General features: G+C 39.5%; 1 protein-coding gene across 6 annotated transcripts; it reads right to left on the bottom strand.

Moving 5' to 3' along the window:
• Positions 1 to 11: 11 nt before the first annotated feature.
• chd4a (chromodomain helicase DNA binding protein 4a) lies at positions 12 to 21357 on the bottom strand. Of its 6 annotated transcripts, none has more exons than XM_047816115.1 (41): positions 21117 to 21357; positions 20531 to 20667; positions 18860 to 18978; positions 18430 to 18678; positions 18037 to 18155; positions 17323 to 17591; positions 16103 to 16227; positions 15872 to 16004; positions 15516 to 15685; positions 15153 to 15389; positions 14447 to 14650; positions 14102 to 14313; positions 12623 to 12754; positions 12210 to 12309; positions 11904 to 12095; positions 11205 to 11405; positions 10767 to 10904; positions 10181 to 10302; positions 9923 to 10096; positions 9631 to 9772; positions 8229 to 8360; positions 8027 to 8144; positions 7741 to 7865; positions 7543 to 7635; positions 5572 to 5710; positions 5207 to 5376; positions 4906 to 5083; positions 4622 to 4708; positions 4440 to 4531; positions 4188 to 4321; positions 3945 to 4089; positions 3639 to 3795; positions 3143 to 3243; positions 2845 to 3061; positions 2182 to 2244; positions 1949 to 2104; positions 1756 to 1864; positions 1062 to 1194; positions 774 to 969; positions 489 to 652; positions 12 to 293 (listed from the first exon to the last, which is right to left on the bottom strand). In XM_047816115.1, the coding sequence occupies exons 2-41, from the start codon at positions 20592 to 20594 to the stop codon at positions 279 to 281; spliced, it is 5826 nt and encodes a 1941-aa protein (XP_047672071.1). In that variant the 5' UTR covers positions 20595 to 20667; positions 21117 to 21357; the 3' UTR covers positions 12 to 278. The 6 variants fall into 6 exon arrangements, with proteins under 6 accessions (XP_047672071.1, XP_027013238.1, XP_027013239.1 ...); XM_027157437.2 differs by having other exon boundaries at positions 3143 to 3246; positions 21117 to 21356; XM_027157438.2 differs by having other exon boundaries at positions 3143 to 3246; positions 20531 to 20664; positions 21117 to 21356.
• Between the last annotated feature and the right edge of the window lie 5723 nt (positions 21358 to 27080).

Raw genomic sequence — 27080 nt, 5'->3', positions numbered from 1 at the left:
CAAGAACTGTGTAAAGTGGGACAAAGGTTTTTATTATGCTTTTATTTTCGGTCCCAAAAACCATCATAATAACATTACATCAATAATATTAATAAAGAAATAAAAAAATAAAACAGAACAGCTTCAGATTCCACTCAAACTTTTTGCCTACAGACTCGTGTCCATTTGTAGGTAAAGGGGTGTGGCTTCAAGCTAAGGCGAGATGTCATCTGAGGTGTCAGTCAGGAATGTAGAGGTGGTGGGTGGTGCTTGAGTGGTGGGCTTAAGCCCTGTGCAGGCTACTGCTGTGATACCTGGGGCATTGATAATAGATAGAAAATAGAGTTTTTATTGGTTTAAAAAAACAACAACTAAATTATAGAAAATAAATGATATAAATTTCAGGGGGGGAAAAAGCACTTTACCAACTCCAGTTTGCATGCCAATCACAGTCAGCTTTTGACTAAAGCTGACTAAAATGAAGATAAGCAAGACATTGTGTTTGGTACCTGCTGGGACTGTGTCTCTGGGCCTCTGCTGGCCAAACGGCTGAGAATGTTTCTTTCAGACATTTGCAGCCGCACAGCAACAGGCGGTATCCTGGCGATGGTTGCTGGAAGACGGGTGACATCTGCCTTCATGTCACTCAGCAACTCCTCAAGCTGTTTCAGCACTATTAGAAAGAAAAGTAAAACAGGGAAGAATAAATTGCAGGTTTCACAGTTTTCTGAATGAGACATAGACACAGAACAAGTAAACCAAAATAAACACACAATTTAGGTACTGTAACCCACCTTTATGCAGGACGGCATTGGCAGGCTTGTTGCCAGACATGGACTCCTTGCTTAGGTGCTGATGTGACTCAGCCAGGCACTCCACCTCACTGAAGCGCGTGTTCAGAGCCATGGAGGGATGAGAAGGATCCTCAGTCATGTTTAAATATGCTGCCCTTCGTAGCTGTTCCTCAATAACCAGGGCCTGCTCTAGCAGCTAACAGGAAGCAAGAAGTCAGGAAGGAATAAATAAATAGATAAACAAACAAATAAACAAACATAAATAATTTAAAAAAAACACCTCTGTACCTTGAATCTCCGGGCCAGGAACTTGTTTTTGATCTCCAGAAAATTTCCTCTGTTCATCTCCCCCTTAAAGGGTTCATTGAGGATTGCAAATTTTACATCGTTTTGAATATCCTGCCACCGAGCATAACCATGTCTGAGAACAAAGAGTTAAAGATATACATACAGCAAAACGGGTACTTCTAAGGGTTTGGGTTAAGTATGATTGCCACTACAACCAACACAAATAAAACACACACGAATATATACGAGATCGATATCCACTGTGCCCTAGATAAAGCAGTTACTAAGGAATGCATTCATTATCATGTAAATGAACACATGTAAGCAATTTGCTTGGATATTTTAGCCTATATGTAATGGTTATTAAACTTTACAACATTAGCATGCATGAAATTGTTTGCAAAACCTTGCCTTACCTTGGGTGTACCCTAAAGCTGTTGGGTGTACCTGCCTTGGATAACATAAATGGAACTGCACTAAGCCTACAATAATAGAATAAAGTCACCTTGGTCACCACTTTCACTAAATTGGTTGCAAGTGTTTACCCCTGACAAAATATCAAAGTTCACTTCAGGATATTGGAGCTTAATGACACTACAATGTAGTACAAAAATTGATTCCTTACATTGTTCAAGAGAACACCCTGATCAGGTGACATCACCCATAGAGAATTAGGAAGAGAGCATAAGGATACTGTATAATGCCAGCGAGAAGCCAGTAGTCATGCCGGCGATGCCATATCTCATTGGTTTTCTTAGTAACTGTGGCTGCTCGCTCCTCGTTCTGCCACAGTGAGTGCAACTCTGCAAGACAGTCCAGTAACAAATGAACCAACAAATTACAAATTAAAAAAGGACATTAACAAAAAAAGTGGACATCCTTCTTACCGGTAAATCCTCCATCCGCGATATTAAACATGAAACGGGTCTTTGCTTTCTTCTTCTCTTCACTTGCTCCTGCAGCCACACCATCTTTGCCACCATCACCATTTTGTAATTTGGTTGGTTCATCCACCTTTCCAGAATCCTTTTCATCCTTTTGGTCTAAAAGAAAGATAAATATGGTGAATCTTTTACTCAAATTCAGTGTAGAAGTGACAAAACAGGCATTGTTTTGTTACCTTTCTTCTCATCTGTAGCTGAAGTGGTATCAGTCTTCTCCATTTTATCTTCTTTCTTTTCATCTGATGACAGGTGGAAATAATCATGAACTTTGGATTTTAGAAAATGCAAATTACATTAAGGCCATCCTTAAAAATATTCTTGTGTGTCTTAACCCGACCGACCCTGTCAATTTAGGACCAACTCAATTTATTTCTTTTTTTTTTGCTTTAAGTCCGACCGACTTGCTGGTTGTAAATTTGCGTTAAGACCGACCTTTTTTTACTCTTCAAATGCATCTAAAAAATTCATTTAAACAGCTCGACACCGCTTTAACTTGGCACGAAGTTCTGGAAAAACTGTGTCCAGCATCAAAATGAGGTTTGCAATGATGCGCCTGAAGGCACGGGTTGAAGACCCAGACAGTGACGTCACGATATGCTAATTTGTTTAAAGTCATACCTACGTAATTACCATCACCAAAATGAAAATTTTTAAGGATGGCCTAAACTGCATTCTTTTCATGTATATCTAAACATGTCTGACTGCTAAGAAAGAAAAAAAATCATCTCGTTGAATGCATTCTCAATCTAGTATCGATTTGCAACAGACACTTTCCCAAAAACAGGGTGAAACTTTAATTAGACAGCTATGATACATATGAACAAATACACATTAATCACCTTTGTTTGTGGAGTCATCCCTTTTTGTTTCAGGCTCTTCAGTCTTTGTGTCAGACATTTTGCTTTTTTCAGCAACTTCTCCACTTTTCTTCTCCTCTTCTCCACTACCCATTTTTTCAGTCTCTGTAGTGGATACAGAGCCAAGTTCATTCTCTCCTTTTTCTTTCTGTTCAGCAAGGGGGGGTATTTTCTCATCATCATCAGGAATAGCAATGACCTAAAAAAAAAATTAAAAAAATAAAGTACTTGCTTTTAACTACAATTGTGACAGGAAAAAACTACTTGGCCTACCACTCACCTCTGTTTCTGACTTTTTGCTCTGCTGTTCAGCGTCAGTATCCTTCTTCCCTTCTTTCTCTTTTTCAGTCTCCTTACTTCCATCTTCTGTCTTTGAAGCATCTTCTGTGGAGTGCAGATGGAAGGTTTCATTATTAATCCAATGTGGCTGGTCAGAAATTCACATTGACTTACGTTAACACAAAGAAGCCAAGTAAAGGGTGTGAGGAGCTTCAAAAGAAGTCAAATTAAAACTGCCGCCTTTTGTAGACTGATCCCTCAATTTGTTTCAAGTACCAAAGACCGAATTATATTGTTTGTAGATTAAAGGTCCTCTTTGTATCATCTTTGTAAATAAACGTACAGTCTGTAATGTGTTATTCCTTCCATGTTCATAAGCCTTTAATACATGCAGCACCTACAGCTGCTTCACTCCTGCACTAGGTGCAGTTTCTTATAATATCCTTCGTATTCAAACTGTACTTTAGCTGTAGGCCACAGAAAAGCTTGTAAGAAACCTGGAACTGGGGTGCTGGGCTGTGTGTCAGCTGGAGTGCCAGTAGAAGGAGTTTTGCCTGGTGAGTCTGGGTGACCTGCAGTTGCAACTTTATTTTCTTCCAGCTCCATCATCCAGGGCATAGACCACTGTCCATTCACATGCTCAAATTCTTGCACCTGGACACACAAGAAGCAAAAGCCACAAAATTGCACAAATAAGTTGATTAAGAAAGTAAAAGAAAGGACACAGTACAAGCAATCAAACCGCTATTGTAAAGATACAGAATCGTTCACAAATTAACAGGTAAGCATTATTGAGGTTTTACCTTCTTGCGAATCAGTGACATCACCCCAATTCGAGTAAGAACATGCTGCCTTGACAGCCCTTCTCGTGGCACACCATCAGCAAAGGTTTCCGCACCATCAGCACCAGGTTCACACAAGTGTCTCATAAAAAGTGACACATATGCCCTGTGATGGGGAAAAAGCCCATCAGGTTAACATAATGCTCAGCCAGAGTGTGCAGATGCACACTGTGCATGGAACAATGAACAAGGCTGACAACGTACTTAAACTCCTTTTCAGATTTCCCTCGTAGGTCTCTAACCAACCACTGAGTGGTGAAAGCATCCTGGGGTGGCATTCCATAACGCATTACAGCATTTAAGAAGGCCTTCCGTTGGCGTGCATTGAAGCCCAATACCTAAAACAAAAAAGTTTCTGTTAAGGGGACAGAAACAACCATTGATGCTATAAGATTTTTTGTGGGGTTTTTTTGTTACAAAGACAATTAAATGAAATATATGCAAGAACTAGCACACCTCAATGTTGCCTCCCACTCTGGCCAGCAGGGGGGGCAAAGGCTTATCCTTGTCATTTCTGAGTCCTTTTCTATTAGGTCTACGGGAGTTTGCTAAATTTTGGAAATAACAACAGATTAGCAGTCAAAAACATTTTAGGTCAAGCTGTTTTCACAGCCTGTATGACAGATGAAGCAGTTTACCTTCTGCCCGCTCATCAAAGTCCTCATCTCCTTCTTCTGAGGCAACAGAGTAGTCTGACTGACCATCAGACTGGTCATCCTGCCAGTCTGTTGTGAAATGAAAAAAATAATATGGACAAAGCTTCATATTTCAGGTTCAATATGCAGATCCTGTTAAGAATAATTTTTAACAGCTGGCCGTGGTTTAGTGATATTTCTGATTATACCATTCCACAACTTTAAAGGTTTTCACACATTAGAATCAAACTCAGTATAAATTTGTACTTAAATGCTTTAACTGATACCTCTGTCCTCCTGGGACCCGTCATTGTAGTTGACTTGTTTACGAATACGCTTGCCCTTGCCAAGATTGCGTGCCAAATCTTCCTGCTGCTGCTCATAGTGGTGCCTAAGCAACTTCTCCCAATAATCTGGATCCACACTCTCCTCCTGCTTAATGATCTCTCTCTGGACCTCTTCCTCCTGTTACAATAAAACATAAGACATTTTAACAAAAGAATTCAACAAATCAGGTAGCACTAGCAAGCACTAAGCAGCTTTTTTCCTAAGATGTAGATTATCATGAAAGGTCTGCTACACACTAACCTCATCTTCCTCATCCTTGACCACATACTGGGCCACTTTGAATGAACTGAGATACTCATTCATACTCTGAAGCTCTGTGTCCTCTGTAGCATCCTGGTTACGGTCCAGCAGCCGGTCTATGGCCTTATCATCATAGTGAATCACACTGCTGTCCTCTTCTTTGTTCTCTCCTAATAAAGTTTAGCAATATTTAGATTTTTTTGCTTATTTTTATGAAATGTCTAACCACAGATTTGATCAAGTTTAAAACAAATCCTGCTTATCCTCCTACCTTACAAAGACAAAGCTTGAAACTGCTTAGAATTAGTAAACTCCAGTTCACACTATAATAAATAATATACTAACAAGTCAGTATAATAAATCACCTTCCCCATCATCCTTAAACAGTTCCTCTGTGCCGAATTTGAGAATGTCATCCAGCTCTTGCTTAGACATGGAGCCTGTTTTGGAGCCCAAGCCAGGTCTTACCACCAAGTGGGTCAGCATCATCTTTTTCTTGGCCACCTATGCAAAAAGAATATATAAATAAAATAAAAAAATTTAAAAAAACCTGTTAAATGGGTGAAACAGCTGTCAAAGTTTCAGTAAAATATTCAGTGTTGTATAAAGTACTAGAACGCAATACTTGAGTAAAAGTGCAAGTATCGTACTAGAAAAAGACTTTGGTAGAAGTGAAAGTTACCTTTTAGAATATTACTCAAGTAAAAGTCTTAAAGTATCTGATATTTACTGTACTTAAGTACATTAAATATCAGAAAATTACTTTTGATACTTAAGTATTTGAAGTAAAAGTAAAAAGTAAAATTTCAGTGATTTTCGGGAGGCACAAGAGGCACTTCATCCGGTAGGAAGAATCATTCCAATGTACAGAAACATTCCTTGCAAATTTCTTGGCTCTTACTGTCATATCAAAGTTTGTGTCTTTTTATTGTGTGTCGCGCTACTCGATCTGTACCAGCAACACAATCGGTTCCGCGCATGTGCGAAATGACGTCACTTCCTGTCATCACCGAGGGCAGTTTCGGATATTAACGCTATCCTTAACGTTGTCATAGCACTTTATTTGCAAGTCTTATTATTTGCAACTCTTATTTGTCTGCCTTTCAACAGTTTACATTTACAAAAACAGGACAAAACTGATTTATTCAACTGGATTTATTCATAAATTAATTTGTTCCCTCCCTCCCTCACAGAAAATGAAAAAAATAAATAAATAAATAAAAATTGCCCTCAAAAGGGTCATGTGTGATGAATTCTCTGAGGCAAAGGATGACTATGTTTATTTTTCAATGTCAAGAGGACATGGAAACATTTTTGTCCTACTGCATTGATTAAAAAAAAAAAAGGCTTAAAGGTCAATGCCATGTTCAATGAGTGAGTGAGGGAGGGAACAAATTAATTTATGAATAAATCAGTTGAATAAATCAGTTTAGTCCTGTGTTTTTGTAAATGTAAACACACACATCTGTATTTCCCAAATTATGTGTAACATATGTAAACTATAGTTTAATTTTACTACATTTTCTCATACGTTTTATTTTGTGTCACATATTACACAGGACAACAATACCATAAAAACAAGTTAGAGTAAGAAAACGTGCACACAAAACAGACATTAAACGAACAATACAAATAAAGTGCTATGACAGCATTAATTTCCGAAACTGCGGTCGGCGATGACAGGAAGTGACGTCATTTCGCACATGCGCGGAACTGATCGTGTTGCTGTACGGATCGAGTAGCGATAGTGCGCGTTAGCTTCGTTAGAGTTCAATACGGTATGTTCGTCAAACGTGCATGAGCGGGATGAAAATACCTCAAAGTTTAACAGTAGTAGCAAGATCATTTGAGTGAACAATTTGTGTCAAGTTCACTCTCAAAATGGCAGGGAAAAAGGTGATGATCATGTGTGCCCATGTGTATGATGTGGGTTTTGTGGTAACACAGTAAAAAAATGTGGCTCTTGGTGTCTGACTGGTTTGCCACCCCGATACCACGATAACGGGAGGTCCTCCAGCAGGTGCTTCCATGGCAGTTTCAGTTGTGCTTCCGTCTCCATTTGGCAACATTACGCTGAAATAGAGCGTGCGGTGCATAATGCAATCTAGGAGCAGTGATTTGCCAAACCTCCCTTATTGCAGTCACACACATTTCTTCTGATTTTATTTTGTAGTTACAAGTAACGAAGATGCTTAGTGGAAATAATGGTAAAAGTGAAAGTTGACAAATTTAAATAGCAAAGTACAGATACTTGAAATTTCTACTTAAGTACAGTAACAAAGTATTTGTACTTTGTTACATTACAAAACTGAAAATATTCTAGACACAAGCAATACCTGAGTAATTCGTTCCTCAACAGAGGCTTTGGTTACAAAGCGATAGATCATGACCTTTCTGTTCTGACCAATTCGGTGAGCTCTGCTGAATGCCTACATGAGGAAATTAAAAGAAAAAGAATTACAATCAAATCAACAGAAAGTCAAAGTACAGTTTATGTATGTTTACCTGGGAAGTTTTGATGTAAACAAACTTGCCTGAATGTCATTGTGAGGGTTCCAGTCTGAGTCATAGATGATAACCGTGTCAGCTGTGGCCAGGTTAATACCCAAGCCTCCAGCTCTAGTAGATAAAAGGAAAACAAACTGAACAGCACCAGGAGCTGAGGAACAAACAAGAATAGTTCAGCCTTCCATAGACAATGAACCATTTTCTAAAGAATTTGAAAAATTCTTACTGAACATAAATAATTACTTACTGTGAAAGAATTAATCAACACTGTTACTTTGTCAATACAATATAATTTATAAAAGAAACCCTTACCATTGAAGCGGTCAATCGCTTCCTGTCTCATTGCCCCAGTAATACCACCATCAATACGTTCATACTTGTACCCCTCATTCTCCAAGAAGTCTTCCAGCAGGTCCAACATTTTAGTCATCTACACCAAGTAGCACATGAATAAGTAATTTCTCGTGCATATGGATAGATCTTGGCTTTCCATTTCTTATGAATGTACAGGTACCTGAGAAAAGATGAGCACTCTGTGCCCTCCCTCTTTCAGCTTGCGAAGCATTTTGTGAAGTAACAGAAGTTTCCCAGAAGACTTTGTGAGGGCGCTGCCATCGTACATCCCATTTGGCATCTTGGGTGCTTCCTGTTTCAAACCACCAGGAATCAGTTTATAAAAAGTGAAATGTCCCAGATTTTACAATTCCAATTCCTTTAATTACATTAAGATATACATACATACATACACCCCCCACCCCAAGAGAACACTATAAAACCAGGATGGCAGCATATACATGTGGCTGAGCATCTCCCCAGATTTGGTGATTTACTGAATAGCCTTGGATATATGTTTTAAAGCATTATTAGACACAGCTGCACAAACAGAACTCTAACTTGCAAATCCTTCTGGAAATCGGCAGAACACCATAGACCACTGCTCCAGGTCAATGCCGTCACCATGACCAAAAACAGACACAGGGGAACTGAGGCAGCATTGGAGAGCATTAGTCTAAGGCTTAACCCACATCAAGTATTTCTTTTTGGAAAAAAAATTGCCCCACGCATCATCTGTGCAAACAACTACCTGCCATTGAGTCTCATCATGTCACATCATCAGGGACTTCTCCTATTCCAGTCTCAATCTATTCAACCTCCTTCCACCCAGTAGATGATACAGGTCCATTCACACCAAAACGAGCGGGTTCAGGCCCAGTTTTTTCCCCCTACATCCATAAACCTACTGAACTCCACACTACACCGTTAGGGGACTCTCATGCTTATTCCTCTGCCTTCATCACGCAGCTCAGATCCACCCTGTGCATTCTGTATGTATAAATATATTGTATATAACTGAGTAAATTCATAGCATGACCTAGTTTCTCTCTATATAGTTGTATATTATCTGTATTTACACAATTATATCCTAAACACTGTTGTACATACAAGGCAAATAAACTGTGTAAACATTTAGATTATATTTACACATTACACATTTCCCTTACATATTTATATTTCTCTTCTCTTGTACATACATATTAGCTCACCAGCTTAAGCACATAACCTGACATCGCATTGTGTATACATTTACATATTTATCTGAACAATTCTATTTGCACTTCTGGTAGATGCTAAACAGGATTACATTGCTATGTATGTAGTATGTATTGATAATGGTGTATCTAATGTTCAGACAAGGCCCAACATATTACTAACGTGGGGATGAGCAAGAAATAAGGGCTTCTATGGAGGTCACTGAAGAAAACTATCAATAGTTCCTAATTTTTTTCCATAGCAACATATGTTCAAATTAATGAGGTTAAAATGTAGATTTGCTACATAAAATGTGGCATGGATTGCAGGCCTGGATATTTATAAAAAGTGTATTGTCTAGAGGTGTAGATCTGAAAATATCTTACCATAGCAGCTACAGGAAAAAGGTAGGGATGATTACAACATTTCTTTAGGTCCATTACCACATTAAGCAAGGACACTTGATTTCCACCTCCTCGAGTGTTCAGGGCCTCAAAGTTGCGGGTAAGGATGAACTTGTAATATTTCCTAGAAAGTATAAAAATTGTCCTTAAAAAGTTTCTTTAAAGACTCTGTAAATGTCAGGTGAAATATGAAACTTCTCTCTTAATAAAACTACTTTATATCCCTGTGCCAAATTTTTCCCCCATCCCATTCATAACTTCTTTCCTCACTCACTTTTGCATGGGACTTAGTTCTACTCGGACAATGAGCTCAGTTTTGGAGGGCATGTGCTTGAACACATCAGCTTTTAGTCGTCTGAGCATGTGCGGCCCCAGCATGTCATGGAGCTTCTTTATCTGGTCTTCTTTAGCAATATCAGCAAATTCTTCTAGGAAGCCCTCCAGGTTGCTTCAAAAGACAGTGAACACTTCAGGTACACAATGGACAATAAAACATTAGAACTAGTTTTGCTCTGTCTACACACACCCCTACCTAAATCTCTCTGGTGTGAGGAAGTTGAGCAGGTGGAAAAGCTCTTCCAGGTTGTTTTGGAGAGGTGTTCCTGTAAGCAGCAGTTTGTGCTGAAGGGAGTAGTTATTCAGCACACGGAAAAACTGCAACACACACAGGAAGTCACAGCATTAGAAGACAAATGCACACTCATTTATTCAAATAGTCTAGTCCATCTAATTAGTCAAATAGACTAGCATGTTTTTGGGATGTGCATCAAATAAACTATAACATTGTGTGACTGATGGTACTGATGTGCTTCAATACAAGAGCTGTGCATGCTGGTAAATACAGAGAAGATAAAATTCTTAAATAATTTTCCTCCCTCAATCAGATCTTTTGTTTTTTCTCTCTATCCAATGTTGGGGTCAAGTGGGTGGGATTAGCATTTATAAACAAAAATGTGATGTTAAATGAATGCATGTCAAGTATGTTTGTAATCCTCAGCAATCATTATGTTTCTCCATTCATTGAATCACCTTTTTCCTTTAATTATTTTGCCCAGCTGTATTTCAAAATCTGTAATTGACTATACACCCTGGTTGTAGTGGTGTGTCTCTGGACTCACCTTGGACTGGTTATTTTTGAGTCTGTGTGCTTCATCCACCACGAGACAGGCCCAGTCGATTGATCCCAGGATGGCCATGTCAATAGTGATTAGCTCGTATGAAGTCAGCAGCACATGAAACTTAACTGAAGCCTCTTTCTATTCACAGGAATGGGGGGGGGGGGGATCATGTGACACCAACAGACTACATAATATAGTAAAAGGTATGGTCAAATGATTAATCTGAGAATTTGCCTGCACTCTTAAGCAAAAAGAACAGAACATTTTCTTTAAAAAAAAATCCAAAAAACATGTACACAAATGTAGTCATCTGCAGCTTTTAACAAAATGGCGAAAAGTGTATGACCAAAAAATAAAATATTATGAACTAAACTTGACCCGAGATTCTTACAGTGCAGTTCTTATTAGCAAATAGGTAGTTGCTGAAGCTCAACCAACCTTCATCCTGGAAGCCTTTTTGCCTCCACGGATAGCATTGTCCTCAAACGAGAACTCATTCTCTCGAATTACAGCTCTGCTATCCTTGTCACCTATATACGTGACCACGTACATGTCAGGAGCCCACATCTCAAACTCTCTCTCCCAGTTAATAATGGTAGACAGAGGGGCACTGACCAGGAATGGCCCTTTAGAGTGACCCTAAAATTCAAGAAAATGAAATATTAAATGTATATCTGTAAAATCTGTAACATTAGTCATTGAATTACTTAATTTACATCCTAATAGTGAGACAATATACTGAAATTTGAAACAAGAATATCCTCATTAATGTGGCAACAAACATCAAGTTTTACAAAAGCAGTTCTTTGGATTCAGCCATCTGAAATATTCAACATGCTCTTTAATTCTTTTTCAGGACAGAATAACAAATAAATAAATTTAGAGATACATCAACCACACAGATCACCAGTATGTGGTCTGTTATTAAACAGATCCACTGCTTGCATTCTGCACTTGAGCCAACAGATGGCAGACAAATCCACTTCAAGACCCAATCTATATGCAGAAAGGCCATCCATGTTGATTAAATTTGTACATGCATTGATATGTTCTTGATTCAAAATGGAAGCCCCTCACTTGTGTAATGCTCATTATAAACCTTCACCAACACACACACACACACACACACACACACACCTCTTTGTAGAGTGAGTAAAGAAAGACAGCAGTCTGCACGGTTTTTCCTAAGCCCATCTCATCGGCCAGGATGGTGTCAGTACCCTGGGCCCAGGAGAAGCGCAACCAGTTCAGCCCTTCCAGTTGGTATGGGTGCAACGTACCACCTGTTGAATCTAGATATTCTGGCTGGCGGTCAAACTTAATGGTGGGCTGAAAAAGGACGATAAATAGTCAGCATCAACCCAAGACTGCTCTAATGTACATTTTTGTTGTACATCTAACTGATGTCTAGGACTATGTAAATGCACACATGTATTTCCTCACATCAACCACTGGGTTGTCTGGAGGTCTGTCTAGTCTCTTCATTTTTCCTTTGATCTTCAATTTTTTACTTGGTTTGCCTTCATCTCCCATCATGAGCTCCCTATTGCGAAACAGCACACAAACATGGTGATTTTTATTAAAAGCGTGTTAATATATGCCTAGTGGGTCTTTGTGGCAGTTATTAAATATGTGTATTACAGCCATCACTGTTCTAAACACAAATCACTTTCCTAAGCATAGGGTAAATCACAGAAAGAATGAACTTATTTAGTTTTGAAAATCATCTTTGCATAAAAAATAGCCTACTTTTAAACCAAGATTAGTGTCTGGTTCTGATTCATTACAGATATTGTAAAGAGAATCTACATTAAATGATGATGCAAGATTCACAGTTGAGCGTATGTGTGTTATACCTGTGATTCCAGTACTGCAGTTTATAAGTCTCATATTCTGGGATCTCCATGTCTTCTGACTCCCAGGTGGCCTGGTCATATGGCAAGTCTCTCCACTTGATGAGGTAGTGACAGTTATTTTTTTTATCCATGCTGTACAACAGAAGAAACAGGGTTAAACCAAGAATCATTACAGATGATTTAACTTCTATAAGTTGGTCTGAAACACAACTGCACTTCTTAAAGCATACAGTGGAATAACTTCAAAGAAACTGATAGAACACCACATCAATTTCACCATTACAATTGCTTCTTAGGGCCAACTAATTTTCATTCTGCAAACAATTTTCAGAGTTTGCACTTCTCTGTTTGGAGATGAGGAAAAAAACACCAGACGAACAGTTATGTGAACCAGTGCTGGGTATGTAAGAAAGAATGGAAATCAGGAAGTAGGAAGAGTGAAAATAAAACAGGAAGCACACACTAAGATCAATTCCAAATAAAAGAGGTTATTGAATGTTGAACCAAATAAGGCATAACTAGTATGTTCAGAATTTAATACCACATTAAAGGTGCGGTGCACAACGTTTAAAAAATGCTTCATAAAACTGAGTCAGGCCGACTAACAAAAACACGTAGCCAATGAGCAGAAAGGGGTGCGTCTTCTCAATATGCGGCAGAGAGTGTTCAGTGCGCATGTGTGACATTAGCTGAAAGAGATTTAAACATTGACATGGTGGATACCTGCCGTTATACCTCTGCCTCGGGTTCTAGGTGTTGATCGTCGTCTTCCGTGTGAAACGGAGCTAAACCTTTCATGGTAAAACACACAGTACTACAAAAACACATTTGTATTACCATAGTTTTACTCATTGAGTTCATTTATTGATAAAAACTTCCCCTTGGCCAGCTGCCCCAGCAGGTTCCACCATAATAGTTGCCTGGGTTACATATGTATGTGTGAGCGGAGCTAGCAAAACAGGCGTAGGACCCATTTGGGTTAGGGGCATGTTTGTTTTGGTGATTTCAAATGTCACCATTGGCTTTCAGAGATCGTGCACCCCGCCTTTAAAACAGACATTTATGAACTTGCATTTCAAAAATCTATTTGGATATACTGAAGACTTTTTAAAATAATCATTTGTTATTTAATTTGTACATGAACTACATTTCTTGACAACCTCCATATCAGTCTATTTTTATTGGCACCAGATCAACTGGTAGCAGAGATTATTGGTGAACAGGTTATGGATGAAGGTCTCCAAATATCAAAAGTCCTTTTCTAGCTTTGTGCTTCATTGCCTCAGTTAAGTTTGATAGAAAGAATAAACCTAAATGTTTGCCGCCAGATCCATCATATCAGGAGGAAATATAGATAAAAGCTCTCAAACACCAGAACTTCTGATGGTGGTGATGTTATGTACAAACAAAGGTATATATTTCAAGCCTGTCCAAATTTATGAGGTAAAGGAACTAAAGACAAAGACATGGGAGCCTCACCTGTGGTTGAGGATACGGTGAATCATCATCCACTCCATTTTGATGCCAAAACGGTAATACTTGTCTTCCATCTGGGCATAGATGGGGTCTTTGTTCTTCCTTTTTTCACTCTTATCTTCATCACCTTCACCTCCAAAATCTATGGGTGGGGGCTCGTCCATGTCATTCTTGCGCTGATAATTTCTGAACATCACCTGGCAATGCAGCTCCAGCTGAGGACAAAGGAACGGCTAAGATTAGCTGTATTTGGCATATCCACAGACCTTCTAGACTTTTTTTTTTGCGAAATTTAAATATCTCTAAAGTTAATACTGTTCAGATCATGTGAAAGGTGCATGTACAGACCTGCAGCTCAGACACCCAGGAACAATGCCAGTAGGACATGTTCTGCCACTTTACAAAGAATTCCCTCTCTGGCCGGCCAGCCAGCGGAGTAGGGTCAGGGGCACTGGCTGGGAGGTCAGGTGGGCGTGGAACAGGGGTGGGTGCTGGTGGGTCTCCCCAACGCCAGGTAAGGATCTTCTGCACTTTCCCCTTTAATGCAGGACACTGACATAGAGGAAACAAAGTAAACCTCAAAATCAAAAAAGAACTGTAATGGATGAACAAGACAGATCTTTAGTCTTTATTTTTTCCTTCACAATGCATGTCTGCTCTAAGTCATTTAAAACTGTTTAAAAAAAAAAATATTTAAAGACAACTGAAAGAATATAAAGACAATGCATGCGTCCCTCTGTGCAATGTCTTCATTTTTAAATTTAACAGCTTTAAGCTAACGTTAACTACATATTAACTTTGCATATTTATGATGAAACACAGTTTGAAGCCATTCTACACTTTACTTTATTAGACAAGGACAAGAACCAGGGAAGCAGGAACCGTCATAGATAAAATAGGAGAAAATGTATACTCATTCATTTGATGACTTTACTCAAGATTCTGGCAGGTTCCCATATAATAACTGGTCACTATCCTCTATTCCAAAAATAATTAGCTGCCCTGATCAATCAATCAGTTAACCCTATTCATTGTAACTAAAAGGTTCACTCACAGTGCAACGTGGACATATCCACTCTCCATTAGGAATTTCAGGCAAGGGTGGGTTAAGGCAGTGGATGTGATACGAAGAGGGGCAGGTGTCACAGCACAGCAGCTCTCCTCCATCCTTACACACTCTACAGAACTCCATGTGGTGGTCATCGTCTTCTGCCTCCCCTCCACCTGCATCGTTCTCCTCTTCCCCATCTGAAGCTTCCTCACGTGCTTCCCATTGAATACCCTCCTTCTCCTAAGGTACAATTTAAAGAAAAACAATGACAAATCCACAGTTAGCTACAGATAAACACTTACAAGTACCTTGTAAGAACACTGGAAATGTAATTTTTGGAAAAATGTCTTAAGAGAAGTCTCTTACACAGTGTGGGCAGCTCCAAGTGCCTTCAGGGGCTTTCTCCATATCAGGATCCAGACAGACCATGTGATAAGCTCTGGGACAGGTATCACACAGGATAATCTCTCCTCCTTGCTGACACACCTCACAATAGTCTTGGTGGTCAGTCTCATAGCCATCAGCATCATCATCAACTAAATTAGACATGGAAAGAAAGAAAAAGAAAAAGGTTTAAAAGAGTCTAGATAAAGTGAGCAGAACTTGAGAACGTGAGGAAGCCTTTCCAGTAAGAGTCATGAAATAGCACATTTATTCAGGGAGACACTACAAAGAATTAAGTATTCTCAGTGAAATCTGTGAGCTACTGAGGTTTTCCCCACCTTTCTTCTTCTTCTTGGGCTTAGGTTTCTTTTTGGAGCGGCTACTGCGGCTATTGGAGCTGTCTGACACGGAGACACTGTTTATACTTCCATCGTCAAAGTCACTGTCTACATCCATATCGTCATCTTCACTCTAAACAAGCAAGAAATACAATTACCAAATCATCCGTCATTGTAACAATGCAAATTTCTTTCGATTAAAAACTTTAAATAATTGCTAAAATCACATACAGAAGATCGCTTTCTCTTGCTGTTAAAGCCACCCAACTTGATCTTCAGAGGTGCAACTTTCTTAGTCTTCACCTTCTTCTCCTGAGGTTTTGGAGCAGGTTTGGACTTTCTGCGAGCATTAGGACCTGAAACAGAACATGCCAACAGATGTCAAATTCTGGAATACACATCTGGTCAGATATTTGAAATACTCTGAGACTATGGCACCATTTCAGGTCAGTCAGCTCTCCCTTATACTCCTCCACCTGTACCATGAGTGGTTTTTGTTACCTTGGGAAGTTATTTTGCATCGAGATATGCTTGCTTGCTGCTGTGTTAACTAAAATAATACATCAGCAATATACAGGAATAAAAAGTATTAATCCAAGAAATTTCATTATTTAAAATTCATATTATTGACTAAACTCTTGCCCCTTTTCCACCGAGGCAGTTTGAGTGCTGGTTCAGAGCCTAATTGAGAACCAGTTCTTTCTTTTTCGACCGCCAAAGCACCGGCTCTGAAACAGGAAAAGTGGTTCTTAAGTAGCACCAAAACGTTGCTGGTCTAGACTTAAGAACCGCTTGTGTCAGGGGCTGTGGGCGGGGCTACCGTTAGCACATTTGATAATGTACCTTAAGCATACTAATGTTTAATATACTTTTACTTTACCGCAATAGGATACATTATCAGCACACATGATAGTAGGTAGCTACATGCTAAGGCTAACTTTTTTCTGTGTTAACGATAAAATAATGTTATGTACTTTCTCGATTACAACCTCCGTTTATACAGATTACATGGAGCTGCACGTACACGTTGGAGTCGCCGTGTTTGGATGCCAATATAGGTTCACAAAGCCATGAGCATTAACAGTAAACCAACATCTGCCATTGTTGATGTGTTTGCCGCTGCTGCGCTAACGTTGCTGTATAACGTGACACGCATACAGTGACGTCAGTCTCGGCTCTGTGATGCTCTCTAGCCAATGGAAAGTCAAACAGGTTTGCTAGTGGAACCAACTTTAAACCAGCACTAGCTCTGAACAAGCACCCGGTTCTTTTTGGTGGAAAAGAGGTATTGGATATTTTGGTTTATGGAAGCAGTTAATGGAAGGGAAAACCATTTATTACGTTAGCAAACCACTGCACAACACAAATCTTGAGCTTCTTTAGATTCACCCTGCTCACACTTCCAACAGCCATACATATGGAAGCCATAGATATAGGAAGTATCAGCTCACCCTTGCCCTCTTTAGTTTTGGCTTTGCGGAGTGGAGGAGCTGGAGGAGGTTGAGGCTCAGCAAGCGGGGTGGCTAAAGGGGCAACGGCTGGAGTCTCAGCTGCCACCATACTCTCCACAGCCGCAGCCACATTGGCAGCAGCCAAGGCAGCATTGGCACTGGCAGAGCCACGCAAGGGATTGTTAGTGCTGAATTCACGCCACTTTGCCCCGAGTACCATCATCATTTTGGAGACCGCAATCTTTGGGTTCTTTGCTGCAATAAGAGGCCTGAGGGAAAGCAGGACAGAAAAAAGTCTGAGAATCTTCAAACTGGCACAATCCTGTGTGATGCTTTTCTACACGTCTGTAGACATCTGTATTATTCTTTTGCTCCAATCATTAGTAAAGATGATTTATTCTGTTCCAAAAGCAGTCATGTAAGCCTACGCCATGACAATACCGCCACCAAAGTTGATAGATGAGCTTGTGTGTTTTGGATCATGAGTAGGATCCTTTCTTTCACTGATGTTTGAATGCATGCATCAGTGATCATTAATATTCAAGTACAATATTCAATTTTAACAAATTATATACATATTTTTGTGTGTGCAATGCACTGAGCAATCAGGTCTGAGAGCTCAAATAAGCTGTAGTGTAGGATAATGTTATACATCATCTTTACATACATGAAACACTGTGTCCAAAGGGACAGTGATCTCAGAGCATACTGCACCTGACAAACTGACTGAAGGCCTTATAGTTGGTAAGAGATCTGTAGTCCTCTTCAGTAAATACATGATCAATGTCCTCCATGCCCCAGGCATCCAGCAGCTGGGAGGAGGTCTTCGGCTCCTGGAAAAAATGTTCAATAAAACCGTTGATTTTTAGAGATATTTATAATGTTTTTAAACACAGCAGGTTTCATTTGGGTTGAGGGCGTTCTACAAACCTGTTTACTATTAACTTTCAACAAAAAAATATCTTGTCATGGACTTCCTGTGAGCAGTAAATACATTAGCCTTGCTCCATGTACACCTCCAAACGACATAAGGCTCAAAACTTTGAACTGAAAGTGTCAGATGCAGACTGGTATTTGTACTACAGCAACTGCTGCGCTAATACTTACAGAGCTATCGTCATCTTCTTCATCTTCCTCTTCCTCAGGCTCCTTCCTCTTAGAGACCGCCAAGCTGGAACTTCTGTCAGCACCAGCACTGTTCCTCTTCTTGTCTCTGGAGGTGCTGGCTCTCTTCTTCTTCTTCCTACCAGGCGTGTAATCACTGCCCTCACTGTCAGAACGCCCTCCAGGCCCATCATCCTCCACCTCTTCCACATCATGTCCCTCTACAGGCTCAGGGGAACTGATTGGAATATCCTGGAGGGAGATGCAAAAGTTGAAATATGGCAAAAATTTTATATAAGATGTCCTATCTTAATAGGAATGTTTCTGTGAGGCGAGGCGTACAGTACAGTAAGTAGGGACAATAAAGTGCCAATAAAAAGTTTACAAAACATTGAGAACAAGTCATTTGTTTAATGGAGTGGTATCTGCCTACCTCCCTACGAGATCGCTGCCTTTTGCTGCTTTTGCTCTCACGACTGCTCTTCTTGGCCTTTTTCTTCTTTTTCACTTTAGGGGCTTCATTCTCTGACAAGTCTTCCTCCAGGTCATCATCTGTAAACCAGATGTATGCCAAGAGCTTCTATTTTGTTCATTCAACACAAACATTTATACATTCCAGCACAGCCAATGGATTGTGGGACACCATTCAGCAGCTCAATTCAGAGGCACAGAACAGTGTCAAAAATAAAATAACAGAACCTTACTTTGAACATAAAAGTCCAATAATTCTACTCATCTCTCAGCATGCAGTGTTTAGGCCATTTGACAATGAGGCAAGCAGGTATGGACCAAAACATGGGTCATACCAGACTGGTATCAGGAAGTAAACTAAATGATCTACATATTCTGGGCTGTACACAATATTTTCCTTCGCAGATGTTAATTGCTAAACTGACACTAGGCACAATTCAATTAGATCTTAACTGCTTTAAATTAAATCTCAATGAGATTATCTAATATGTTCTTTAGTGATGGCTTTGTGTTCTCCATGCTCAAGTGATTTTTTTTTTTTTTATTTCTGCATGTACTTGGTAACTGTTTGGTTTTTCTGTGGCATTAGTTCTTACTATAAATGAAAGGGTTTTCAATGAGGACACGTTCAGTCATACAGGACCATCAGCCAAAGTTCTTTGCTTTTTGGTTTGTTTAATTACATGCAGTGTGAAACACAAACAGCAAAGAACCAGTAATAAAGTATTATAATAGTATAATAATTACACAATGTTTCACTTTGCAAGCAAACAAATAGGTGTAAAAGTGTCCTCAATAACTATACAACTGTAGGGTTCAGCTCTAATATCAGAACTGAGAATTATCCTGGGTTAGTATCAGCTCACAGTCTGTTGCTTTGAAGAATCAAATCGATTCACCAATTCATTAATATCATGGATTACTGAAACAAAAAAGACAATGCAATAAAGATTTCATACGGTTAAAACGGTTAAAGTAAGACCCATCAGGCAGGAGCATGGAGGCTTCCTCTGAAGAGTGTGTTGGGGGAACCCCCATTACTAACAACTGATAAGTGACGTCCTTAAGCCTCGAAGTAAAAAAAAAAAAGTCCAAAAAAAAAAAAAAAAAAAGGATCAAAGCAGCCAACATAACCGACTAATACAGATGATAAAACTGACTGACTTGAGGGACTGATCGGTAAACGGACCTCTCCGGTAAAAGCGGGGATTAGTCACCAACTTAAATCTCTCTCACACACACTCACACAAACACCGGTAGGCCGCAGACAGCCATGCCGCGAAACACTAGATCTTCAAAGGTTACCTGGAAAACTCTGCGTTAAATGAAAGTTTTAGTATTTCGGAGTTTAAAACCTCTTAGCCTTGTTCTCTAGGACCACATCAACCAGACCGAGATTTAACTTCACCAGCTGATTGTGTTTTAAAGTAATTACCAAAGTCAGATAAATTAGTAGTGTTTAAAAGTGGACTTAAACACTGAAGTGCCAGATCAAGTAAAACAAGACACAATATATAAAATACACTGGTGTACTTTTTACCTCCTGGATTATTGTGGGATGTTTGTAAACATCACTTATACAGTTTAACATTCGCACTAAACACAACTTTCTATAGGTGTTCATGTTACCTACCCTGCATCATGGACAGGTCTTCTGTCGTCCCGAAATCATCTCTGTCGTCCTCACTCCCAGACATAGTGTGTGTGAGAGTGTGTTTCACCGTGTGGTCTGGTTAAATACACGGATCCTGTGCCGCTCACACTGGGCTGCTGGGCGGGAGAACAGCCGGGTTCGAACAGCACGGAGTTAAAAAGCACAAAACGGAAGTCACTATCAGTAGTCAATATATATTTATATCCGTCGTGTCTTTCTTAACAATGTTAATTTTTGGGGGGTTTTAAACCTTTTATATTTCCTTAAATACCTTAAGATAAAACATGGACAAAAACCCGGCGAAACTTACAGCCGGCAAACGTTTCATCAGCTAGCGAGGTACAGTTAAGTGTTAGCATTCAGCAGCTAGCACACAGCTAAAACATAGCTAACACATAGCGTGTGTGTGAGCTAACTGCACCGGCTAAATCTGTTGGCGCGATGGATTCCTCCTGTGATATTGAGGTAAAACTTGGCTTTGTTTATCCCCGCTGTATTTGCTGATGTCCACAGAAGCTGATTGTCCTGGCAGACACAACAGACAATGAGACTCTGATGTACTCACAACTTATATCCGCTGTTGGAATAAAATGTGCGGCGGACTCCGAGTGCCCCGGATCCCCACACCGTGATCTCCCCGTACAGCAACAGTTAAATAAACCTCTAACTGGTTCCTTTTGTGTTGATTATAAAGCTATAGGATATTCTGCGGTCCGCACGACGACGCCGTCTATCCCACTAACACCCCTTGCATACACACAAAGAGATCAGGGGGCAGACATCCCATAATAACCCCCTACACACATATACACACAGACTCACCCCTCCCCCCACTCTGCATAGTTACCTTGCAACATACAGACCATAATAATCCACCCCCCCACACACATACACGTTCTCTTCCCCATTCCACCATGGCCCTTAGCAACCGTTACTATAGGGACAATCACCCCTCCCATACCCTTGAACATCCCATAATAATAATGAGCACAGTCACTGACATCCCACAATAAGCATAACTCCAAAAAAGAGAGAGCTGGCAGGAGAGAGAAAAAAGCAAGTCACATGGCAACTCAACGCCACATGACTACATCCTTTCAGTCCAGATCATTGATTTGCTCTTCATGTGTCTTTAGACACAGTAGGTACAGTAGGTACAGTAGGTACAAACATAGCAGATGAATTTACAGAAATGATATAAGTAAAGTAAACAAGTCAAATAACTGACCACACCATTGTTAAATCCACATAACTGTACCTCACATAGGTTCCAAAGGTCTAATACACACTGTTACACTACTGTATCTCTGCTGCATCTGGTCTTTACAAACAGATAAAACATATTTCTGTGCTTATGTTCCTCACATTTACTAGTGTACCAATTTTGTGTATATAAAAATCAACCTATTAAAATTATATATGCTTATGAAGGTAAAGAAACACTTTACGCACCTCATGCCTATAAGACTGCTGGTACTGTGAACTGAACAGGAAGCGTGTTAGTGTTTATGTCCATTACTCAGCCATTCCATTCAGTTAGCTGTCAACACAATGCTCAAGTGCTCGTGCCTGTGCTCATGTACAGTACAGTAAAGTCTGTGCTCAAGTACAGTACAGAAAAACCTGTGCTCATTTACAGTACAGAGAAGCCTGTGCTCATGTACAGTACAGTAAAACTTGTGCTCATGTACAGTACAGAGAAGCCTGTGCTCAAGTACAGTACAGTGAAGCCTGTGCTGCGTAAGGCTGATAGCATGATTTTTCTGTAGTAATTTACCACAATACATATCATCTAGTATTTCCTTGTCAGGGATCTAGTTAATCTATCATTAACTGTCATCTCTAAAGGCCACACATACCTCACTGTATGACTTTTAATGGAGATGTCGGCCATTTAGGCTTTGAGACTCTGTAGCCCTTTGTACACCTGGCAAATCTCATTGAATCTGTGATACCCAGAAAACTATCCATCTCTCTCTCTCTCTCTCTCTCTCTCTCTCTCTCTCTCTCTCTCTCTCTCTCTCTCTCTCTCTCTTTCTCTTTCTGTTCTCTCGTTCTCTTTCTCTCTTTCTCTCTCTCTGTCTCTCTCTCTCTCAAATTCTTACTTTCCTTTACCTGTTTCACTTTGATGGTACTATATTTTGTTCCATTTTCTATCATGTCCATTTTCTTTTTTTTCTGTTCTTACTAGGTTTTACAGGCTCTTCCCAAAAAGAGGTAAAGCACCGGCACAAAGAGCAGCGGAAATAAGGCACATGTACATTTGAAAGTTCCTTCACCCCTCTCCACCCCCCGACACTCAATACCAAACGTTAACACCAACATCCCATAATTCTAGATATAGAGGTGGTTGCTAAGATGCACCCATCCCCCATGACATGCTCAACTAGCACCAAACATCCCATAATATAATTTTTGAGTCAAAATAAAGTACAGACCATAATATCCTTCCTGTGCCGACAGTTGCCATGGAGATAAGCAGACGAGATGGGTGGGGGTTGGGGGGGGGGTCAGATTACTGCATATGCTAAAATGCAGACCATAATATTCTTTATGCTAGCACCCCACCGCACGCAAACACACACACAGAGACAAACACATTTCTCCAATCTACAATCACTTAACTAAGCTAAAAACTACATATGGATTTCATTGTTGAGCTTTATGATAGTCAGACAGAAAAACACAAAGGACGATGGAGAGAAATGAGGATGAGGACTCATTGATAAATGATTAGACAAATAAATGGGCCAATAGTCCACAGAACAGACAAGCATGACACACTCAGAGCATAAAATAAAAGGAAAAACCCCAAGAGGTCAACATTTCCTGTTGCTGACACCATTTGTAAACGCATGCAGACTCTTTCATCGCTCCTCCTATTAATTCTTATTTTAATTTGTAAGTTAACACTAGCTGTATTTTCTCTTGGCTTTTTGGCATGCACTTGACAAAAGCTGAAATGTATAAACAGTATTGATGTTACAGAGTAAATATCAGAGCTTCTGATGGTGTTCTCGCTGGCAAACAGTGAAAAAAATCTTATAAGAGAGATCAACTTCATGTCTCTCAGCACATGACTTCTGTGTCCATTTAAACACTGCACCTGAAAACAAATGCCCCAGAATATAGGAAAGCGCATAAGAACAGATGAGATTCAACATAATATTCACCCCTCCACCCTTTACTCACCAGTTTCACCCCTCCCCCAAACAACAACGCACACATCCCATAATATGCTGGGTGACAAGCACAACCTGTCCCTCCCCCATCTCACTGCCACCCCATAATAATCAAAGAACTGGAGTACTAATTCACTGCATGGATTCTGTACCCTCGCAGCATGTTGAAACCAGGCTAGCTGTGGTGTCTGCAGTAGGTTTTCTCTCACACTAGCACCTTTTTTTGGTAACCAGCATGTTAGCATGCTGTATAACCCCAAATAACCCCAGGCATATACGTTTACATAAATTGTAGGCAAACATTTTGAGTGTAAATAAAAAAACACTGCGCTAGTTTGATGTAAATCTCCTACCTGAATAAGCCTGTCCCTTTGTGAGTACTAGAACATGCATTGTGAACAATGGCAGCATTATGTGAATCTTCCACCGAGTCGTGGGTTAGACTCAAGGCCAAGAAAGAAATATATGCATAATTTTCAATGATTATATCTACACTTTTTATATCTTCACCCCTCCCAAAAGAAACAAAAACAACACCTATGCACATTTTAGTGGCCGCCTCCTCCCTCTCCTATGTGAGGCCACAATGTGACAAAACAAAAAACATCCCATAATATCAATATGAGCTTCACCAGTGCATGGCAACTGACTATAGTGTAGATCCTCAGACATGTCAGAAAAATTTTAATGTCAGGGACACACAAGAAACTATTAAATGAGATCTAATGTTACTATACATTAGAATATTCATCACCATTTACACATTTGATCTCTTATGTCAGATAGTCATTTTTAATTTTGAGATAACATCTTGCATAATGTGAACTGTCAAAGTTTGGGACCAAATCCAATCCACAAACAAAGTGCCAACAGGGAGGCTCTTATAATGAGGTGAAATAGGCTTCCAATAATAAAGCATTTAGTGATGTGAAGTGTTTTTATTTTTAAATAATGCAGGTTATCATGTTTTAGCCCAGGCTCAGATTGGCCAGATATCCCGGTGACCTGTTAATTTTTGTTTTAGCTTACAATGCTGCCAAGTAACTAGCAAATTTTGATCCATATAGTCCAACCTGCTAGTATTGCAATGCTATTGGTCATAGTCTCTGGAGTATTACTATCTAGCAAGTTTCGTTATTATACTGAACAGCTTGTCAGACAAGTTATTAGAAACTCCAGTCTAAAACTAGATGCTTTTCTGCTTACAGCTGCTGTACATAATGGTAATTTTGTACATCTGTAGCTAACCTTTGACCTTTCTCATTAACAGTGTATTGCCACTCACAAAACTACTGCCTACTTGAGCAATTCAGTGTAAACTATTATCTGTTAAAATGTCAGATCAGCAGTTTCTGAAATACTGAAAAACAGCCCTAGACCCCATTGTTTCCCTATTCTAATGTTTGATTTGAACATTAACTGAAGCTCTTGACTTTCATGTGTTTTCATGATTTTTTCATTGAGCTGCTGAGTCTTGATAGTCTGCTTAAATATTTGAATGGATGATCAGATATGCAGAGGTTCCTAATACATTGATAAATAAGTGTCCATTATAGTAGGTGGCCAGCTATGTCTCAGAATGTTGTGGTGTATAGGATGGATACAGATCCCATCAGGCAGGTCACGAAATTAGCTGAATGCATTCAATTGAAGTCTCATGTTATCTCAGTATATATCAATTCAAAATGCCACTGTTGTTTGTTAGAGAACATATCAAAATAAACAACCAAAGAACTATTAAAAAGTTGTAGTATTAATCAGGGTTTGATTTGATGAGCTATAGAGATCCACAGTTCAGTTGAAAGAAGCTGTTCAAAAACAGTGAAAAGGAAAACAGAGACCAGGCACTCACTTTGAAAACATGATCATGAAATCCAATGCTGGAAACACAGAAAACATGCAGAAAATGGTTCTGTGGTCTAATAAGACCAGAATAAAGTGCTATATTTGGCTGAATCCTACCAGTGCTTATGAACCTTAGAACACAATGTCCATATAGAAACAGGGTGGTTGTAGCCTACTTGTAAGCCTTTAGGTTACCAGCATTTTGGCAACCGTTTCAGGAACTTTTCCTGATGCAACATCACAACACTCCTGTGCAAGAAGGTCCATAAAGACATGCTTTGCTTTGATAGGTACAGATTCATACAGCCACACTCCAAAATCTTATAGAAAATCCATCCAGGAAAATGACGCCTAAAAGGGGGGCAGGTTGGTCAATTCTGTAATGTTGCCCATGGTTTTTTTAGTGGATGATGAACAAGCTCATATAGTTGTGCCTATATACCTTTTCCATATACATTCCTAAACAAAATCTTAAAAGCAGGGAAACTATTGGATTGTAACCAGGTTGTAGGAAATTCTTCAAAATGCTAAAAGAATAAACAAGTGAAAAAGACAAAAAAATAGAAAGTACGCAATTTACTGAAAACTGCATTTAAACTCAAACAGGCTGGTCATCAGCTGATCAAAAGTTTAAGACCATAGCCTTTAAAAGTTAGTATCTGTGCAAAAATATGGCTTTAATGTCATTGTCCTTCAGTCAATCACACTGTCATCATCTCCTGATGGCAAAAGCAAAAAGGCTTTCTGTTTTTGAACGTGGCAGAATGTTAAGCTGCACAAGCCAGAACTTTCACAATGTGTCATTGCTGCCGAGGTTGGATGCAGTAAGATAGTCATTTAAAATGTCTTAAATGATCCTGAGAGATATATACAAAAAAAATCAAGTGATAGACCCCAAAAAATTCCACCTGCACTGCGCCGTAGGATTCGACTGGCTGTCTGTGAAGACACAGGACGATCCTCGACCCAAGGCCATTACTAATGCTGACTACAGCCCAATAACCATAAAGATGGCATCTGCGAGAGAAGATTCAATTCAATTCAATTCAATTCAAGTTTATTTGTGTAGCACTTTTTACAATAGACATTGTCTCAAAGCAGCTTTACAGAACATAAACATAGAGCAGAAGGTAAACATAGGAATAATAAAAGAAATAGAATAATAAAAGAAAAAGAATTAACAGAATAAAAAATTCAAGATTATTATTAGATATATATAGTTCACAATCTGTATGTATTTATCCCCCTATGAGCAAGTCTGAGGTGACTCAGGCAGCAGTGGCAAGGAAAAACTCCCTTAAATTGGTAAAGGAAGAAACCTTGAGAGGAACCGGACTCAGGGGGGACCCATCCTCATATGGGTGACACTGGGGGTGTGATTGTAATATACAGTTAAACAATGTTGTATTGGTGTAAGGATCATGGACTTCAGATCTCCTTAGTATCACAGAGTCTAACTGGAGATGTCTCAGGATTCTTAGAGTCGGCCTCGGCTCAGTGGA

The sequence above is a fragment of the Tachysurus fulvidraco genome, chromosome 7 (assembly GCF_022655615.1).
Source record: "Tachysurus fulvidraco isolate hzauxx_2018 chromosome 7, HZAU_PFXX_2.0, whole genome shotgun sequence".
Taxonomy (NCBI): Eukaryota; Metazoa; Chordata; class Actinopteri; order Siluriformes; family Bagridae; genus Tachysurus; species Tachysurus fulvidraco.
The sequence above is the reverse complement of the archived record's forward strand: the minus strand, read 5'-3'. Positions and strand labels throughout refer to the sequence as shown.